Source organism: Platichthys flesus, chromosome 12 (genome assembly GCF_949316205.1).
Source record: "Platichthys flesus chromosome 12, fPlaFle2.1, whole genome shotgun sequence".
Classification (NCBI taxonomy): domain Eukaryota; kingdom Metazoa; phylum Chordata; class Actinopteri; order Pleuronectiformes; family Pleuronectidae; genus Platichthys; species Platichthys flesus.
In genome coordinates this window covers 79705-86587 of record NC_084956.1, presented here as the reverse complement: position 1 = coordinate 86587, position 6883 = coordinate 79705, and the positions used below count along the sequence as shown (strand labels likewise).

The following is a 6883-nucleotide window of genomic DNA, read 5'->3' as shown; positions in this document are numbered from 1 at the left end:
TCTACTTCCGGTTTCCGGTTTCAAACTAGGTTTTGGTTATCTGCTGCCTCCACCAGGCAGGAGGACGAAACTACAGCGTCCTGCTGCTGACGGCAGTACAGAACCAGATGATCTTGAGGCCACGTGGTATAAAATTAACACAGTAAAACACCAGTTAAATGTCAGAGATCAAAGTGTCCATCAGAAGAACCAGTCTCAGAACCAGGATTATTAAAGACCCCCATCACCCAGCCATGAACTGTTCTCCTGCTGCCGTCTGGCTGACGGTACCGCAGCATCCGGGCCGGCAGCACCAGGCTCAGAGACAGTTTCATCCCCCAGGACATAAGACTTTTAAACTCCTCCCAACTTTAATAACTCCACTAAACAAGCCCCGTGGCATAATTGCACTATTGTTTTTCTTCAGCTATATATATAAATATATATATATATGTTTATATTCTATGTTATATATATTTTTTGGGTTGTAATTACCTGAGCATTACTGGAAGAGAGCTTGTGACTCAAGCATTTCATTGCCAGCGACTGCTTCATGATATTGTTTTGCATTTGATAATAAACTCTTGAATCAGTGGTTGTGACCAGTTTCTCTGATTTGGTGCAATCAAAGTAACAACAGGTGAAATGGAGGCAAGAGCAGGACGAGGGAATGTTCTTAATGTGTTGTCCACAGACAGCTGCTCTCTGCTCCTCCTCCCTGACTCCTTCTAGTTCTAGCATGAGGAGCTACCTGCTGCTCCATCAGGCTGCACAGGGAGGGAGATACACAAATCAACAGCACACATGCCTGTTCCTGCATTTTGTGTCTGAGAGACAAACGTAACTTTAATGAGTCAAATCAAACAGTTTGTAATTTTTAAAAAGGTCACAAACAACAACCTGAGGAGCAAGAAAAAAATAAACAAGCAAAGAAAGAACCCCCCCAAAAAAGATAATTCTATCAGGGGAGAGTTCACACACACAAAGTTGGGAAACTTAATGAATAGTTCAGTAAATGTGTTTTTCAACTCAAAGGTTCACAAACGGAATTCGTTCTTTGTTCCTGTTCACGTTCTCTTCACCCGTGTTTCAGTTCCGTGGCTGAAACCTTTGGAAGCTGCATTTGACGACAGATTGAGACTTTCAGAAGAAAACTGCACATTTAGTGAGTGATGGTTTCACAAGGATAGTTTCATGTTGAACTGTCAAGTCACTCAGTTGAAGGAATCACACTTGTGTTTGTCAATCAAATTTTATTTGTAGAGCCCATATTCACAGGTCCCAGTTTGTCTCCTCGTCTTTAACCAGGTGAGACGTCCTCTGTTCTTCAAGAGTCAAACTACTGAAAGCTTCAACAGGTGGAGAAGGTAGAAACCTCAGAGACACATGTGAGGATCCGTCTCCCAGGACAGACACTAGTTAACAGATGTCCCCTGTCACAGAGGACATCACAAGAGTCTTTACAGCTTTGATTAGAATAAACACTTTGTAGCAGAACTGAAGGTCAATGACCTGATGAACAGCAGCAAAGTGTTGTTTAAAGATTATATGGGTTTTAAATAAAGATGCTCTTTCCTTTTAAAAATTGACAGTGTCACAGGAGAACATTATTAAATCATTGAAGAAAAACACGACTCATGCATCAAACTTTAATTTGATATAACTGAATTATTACAGACAGTGTCGGCGTTAATCGAGCATTTCAATAATGACTATTTTATTTACAGGATGAGGTCTAACTGATTTACTCCCGCGACACAATCCTCACAAGGTTTCTTCAATTATCTCAGAACAAAAAAAGCGAGAATTTACTTTTTATTCATCTTCTCTTGCAAGATCCAGATGCATTAATAAAATATGGAGAGGGGAGGGATTCAAACACAGATGCATATTCCAGGCCCTCTTTGAAATCCTTAATGTGACTGAAAGGAGTTTCCTGCTGAAACAAGTCAATTAGCTGTTCATAGTTTTCTTCAGTTGACTGTTCGCCACAGCCTGATTTTCCTTTTCAAAACGAGCTCGACTTCAGAATTAGATTCTTTCTGAAACTGATCCAAACAATCAAAAATCGATGACCTCAAAGTGATAAACCTTGGATTTTGGAAAAGTAAAATTGTGTTGTACTGTACAGTCATGTCCTGGGTCTACTTCTTCTTTTTCTTGCTCTTCTTCCCTCCTTCTCCCTGCTGAGAGCTGCTCTCTCCTCCCCCACTCTTCTGGGTCCGAGTCTTTAATTTAGGGATCATCTCCGCAACGTAAAACATCACATCTTTACCTGAGGAAATAAAACACATCACATCTTTACCTGAGGAAATAAAACACATCACATCTTTACTGAGGAAATAAAACACATCACATCTTTACTGAGGAAATAAAACACATCACATCTTTACTGAGGAAATAAAACACATCACATCTTTACTGAGGAAATAAAACACATCACATCTTTACTGAGGAAATAAAACACATCACATCTTTACTGAGGAAATAAAACACATCACATCTTTACCTGAGGAAATAAAACACATCACATCTTTACTGAGGAAATAAAACACATCACATCTTTACCTGAGGAAATAAGAAAAAAATCGCAGCACATTTCAACAATACATTAAATTTTTTCCCAGCATTTTTCTAAAATCTGTCAAATTCCTCCTCCCAAATTAAACTGTTAAGGATCCTTATGACTCAACAGAAACATGTTGGAACATCAGGCCAGGGGCGGAGCCTGTAGAGCAGCAGGAGGCGGGACATGACTTATAAACTCTGCTCTGGAAAGATCAGTGTTGTTGTTTCCATCTCATCCACACCGGCCCTCATCACCAGAAGATCTGGAATCTCCTCGTGTTTCCAAGTGGACGTCTTCGTCTTCTACGTGTCCAGCTCCTCTTCTTCATCCTGAGACGTTTGTGTTCTTCATGTTTCACGTCACGTGTTAGAAACCTCATCCACACGTCCACTCGCTCACTGGGAAGCTTCCACACATTGTCCTACTGCTTCCTCACATGGACTCACTCTGACATTTTACAGCCCATCCGGAAAAAGTTTGGAACGAGTCCAGAGTTCAGTGCAGGTCTGAAAGCAGCTTCACTCACTCACTCACACACACAGTGTAGGACTTACGGGAGCTGAATTTGTCCTGACAGAGACAACCATCTTCCTGCTTCAGCTGAACTCTGATACGACCTCTGAACTGGACGTCCCGGTTCCACTCCCTGGGATGCATTTTGTTCTGTAAAACACACACATAGTACGATAGTATAGTGATCGTACATCATACATGAACTTGTTCCGTGATGTCGTGTGTGTGTGTGTGTGTGAGTTTTTACCTCCATGTAGACGTTCATGCCAGCAGCCGTCAGGACGTCTCGGATCTCAGTACAGGACGGATTCTCCACAGCCTGCAACAAAGGACAGGAGTGGCTCTTCATCACTGAATGATCACCACCTTCACTCAGCTGAGTGAAACCAGGCACCACACATTGGTCTCAGGTGGGCAGGCCTCACTGAACATGTCACTCTGCTGCGTGAAAGGTAAAAATGTGTAAAATGTAAGTCACCTTCTCTGTTGGGATCCTGCGTCCCTCAGCCAGTGTCTTCTTATTGTTGATGTAAACTGGGTAGAGACAGATGAACCTGAAACATGACACAGACGACACTGGTTCAGGAAGTCCATCACTACTCGTTAACATTTACAGGAAAATATGACAAGACTCTACAGTTACAGTTTACTGTGTTGATATAACTTTGACCAGGGAGAGAGTCCATGTGCACGGTTTGGAGCTTTTTCAGACATGCACTACGGAGGATGTCGGCAGAATTTGGTCTGGATTGTTTTTCTCACATGAACAAAACAGCAGGGGATTCTCTGCTCAGACGTGTTCACAACAGCATAGAAATCTGCAGGAGACTCAGGTGGGGGGGGGGGGGGGGGGGGGCACCAGCAGGATGAAACATTAGTTCTGATGCAGAGATCGCAAGTTTTTGATGGAGCACCTAGACACAGATGTGAGCTTGTATGACCAAAAGTCGTCTTGACGTTATCTTGTGTGGCTCCGCTTTTTCATCCCGAGATATTTGTATCGTTTTTTTAATTCCAGGACTTTCTGCTGACGTTGTACTCTGGGCTGTCATAAGAAACTCTGGAGGAAGTCCGGACTCTCTCAGTCGGACCTTCTCCTTCTCAAATACACCTCCTCCAGAGAAAGTCTGAAAACAGCTTTCATGACACGTTCAGGGGCTGATGAGCTGAGGTTAACTGAACCAGCAGAAAACACTGAGTTCCATTAGGAAAATATGAATCAATTGAACATTACATGATGTGAACACCCGAGTGAGAACAAAGCATGTTTCAGGACAAAATGACACAAACAGGTTTTTGACATGAAACACAACTGAGTACATGAACACGTCATGCTAAAGGACCAGACCTCGTACAAAAACTACCGCGTTTTAACATCCGCCAAGGTTTCTGCTAAACACGTCGTAAATCTTGAATTAAAAACAAACCGTTGACTATTTATCACGAGACGGAAAAGCGACTTAATGACCCATAGTAAGTTAGTAAGTTAGTTAGTGGCTCTCACTACCCAGCATGCACTGCCGTTAACATCCGCGTCAGTCTTCAAAACCAAACCGGTGTTTTCTTTTTAGAATTAAAAATATAAAATACAAATATAACTTAGCCGAGCTGAAGCAGATGACACGAAATAACAAACTGTACCACGCTTATAATTAAAAAACACGTAATATCAACAGAAAAACAAGTTGACCTTAAATTCACATATGTCCTATAGGAGTCTCGCACTGTTAGCTTAGCCTCACTCGGCTAAACGGCTAGCTCTGTACTGGAACTCACCTCAACTTGTCGGCGGGATTCTGTGTTAAATGAGCCATTTAGAACCTTGAATATACACTTAGATAAACAAACATGTGTATCTACGGTCTTTGACTAAGCGAGTCTCTGCTGCTCAGTGAACAACAGGCCCTACGACGTGATGCTGCTTCTTCTTCGGTTTGCAGCAGATTAGACGCTTCGTGACGTGTTGCTGCCCCCTTCTGTTTGTTATTAAAATAATCCTTTAACAGTCATATAATACAGAGCTCAGTAAAGTGAAGGAACTTTAATGTTCACAGTGTAAAGTTCAACTTCAGACATCAATGTGTTCCTCAGCAGAACCAGTGGTTTTGAACCAGTTCATCTGATTTGATGCAAATCAAAGTAACTGGTGGACAGTTACAGTTCATCACTGGGTTCTGTTCGATCCTCGCCGTCAGGTACTCCTGCCAGCACGACTAGAAAACACACACACACACATATTTTACACACACACACATTCCAAACTGAGATTTTTTAGACCAATTTTTCAAACCGAGGGCTATAAGAATTTCCCAGAATGCCATGGAAATCACCGGCAAGCTGCGAGACCCACAAATGAAGTATTTTCTCCATTAATAAGGAACTAAAAATTACTACAATGATTGTAAAATCTTAGATGAATATAGTTTAAATGACTTGTTATTATGTTCACACCATTACAAAAATAAATTCACATGATCCAAACAGTCCATTAAAAGTGGGTCAGAAAGTGATGACCAGTCAAAATGTCCTCCCTATATAGAGTGCAGGATCCAAATGGTCATCAGAGCTCAGTAAAGTGAAGGTACTTTAATGTTCACAGTGTAAAGTTCAACTTCAGACATCAATGTGCTCCTCAGCAGAACCAGTGGTTTTGAACCAATCCCTCTGATTTGATGCAAATCAAAGTAACTGGTGAAATGGAGGCAGAAGCAGGACGAATCATTAAGACCTGATGTGTGATAGAAGTTCTCCCTTCATTCTTCTGAACAGTGTGTTATTGTTCTATATTAAATCCAGTAGTAAGTATGGAGTCAATTATTATCAATCAAATTTTATTTGTAGAGGCCATATTCACAGGTCCCAGTTTGTGTCCTTGTCTTTAACCAGTGAGACGTCCTCTGTTCTTCACCCTCAAGAGTCAAACTACTGAAACCTTCAACAGGTGAAGAAGGTAGAAACCTCAGAGACACATGTGAGGACCCGTCTCCCAGGACGGACTCTAGTCAACAGTTGTCCCGTGTCACAGAGGACATCAGAAAGATCAGAGTCTTTACAGCTTTGATTAGAATAAACACTTTGAAGCAGAACTGAAGGTCAATGACCTGATGGATTATTGTCAGTAATGGTCCAGAATCTGAGGAGAAATCTTATATATCAAGCAGTCTAGTTGTGATCATAGTCCACGATCAGGATCAACCATGGTCAGGATCCACCATCAAGATCTGATGCCACTATCGTCCACAGTCATTGTCCACTGATACCATCAGGATCCACCATCAGGATCCCGATGTGGATCTGCGGACTATGAGGCAAAGTGACTCTGGGGGAGAAGTGAAGTCAGTAACATTTACTGTTAAGATATATAAATATCTTTGATGAGATAAGGATGGAGAAGAGGAAGGAGAAGCTGGAAAGAGAAGCTCCGTGTGTCATGTGACCCCGACCTTGAAGACCTACAGCAGCAGAACTGAGATCAGGTCTAAGACAAACCTGGACCGGCTCTAACTAGAAGCTTTATCCTAAAGGAAGGTTTTACTCCTAAACGTACAGATGGAGTCTGCCTCCCGAACTGAAAGTGGGAGTAATTCCACAGCAGAGGAGCTTGATGCTGAAGCTCTGGCTCCTCCTCCTCCTCCTCCTCCTCCTCTAGAGACTTTAGGGACAACAGCCTGAATTCTGGGAGCTCAGGGTTCTAGTGGTGATAAGGTACGATCAGCTCTTTGAGGTATAATGGTGCAGTGTTATTAATGTAGGTGAGGAGGAGGATTTTAAATTCTATTCTTGATGTAACAGGAAGTCAGTGTAGTGGAGCTAACACAGGAC

At 42.1% G+C, this 6883-nt stretch overlaps 1 protein-coding gene across 1 annotated transcript; it reads right to left on the bottom strand.

Annotated features, from left to right (window-relative positions):
- Nucleotides 1-1614: 1614 nt before the first annotated feature.
- Nucleotides 1615-5016, bottom strand: srp19 (signal recognition particle 19). Its single transcript, XM_062401380.1, has 5 exons — nt 4838-5016; nt 3540-3615; nt 3309-3380; nt 3103-3211; nt 1615-2254 (listed from the first exon to the last, which is right to left on the bottom strand). The coding sequence occupies exons 1-5, from the start codon at nt 4873-4875 to the stop codon at nt 2124-2126; spliced, it is 426 nt and encodes a 141-aa protein (XP_062257364.1). The 5' UTR covers nt 4876-5016; the 3' UTR covers nt 1615-2123.
- Between the last annotated feature and the right edge of the window lie 1867 nt (nt 5017-6883).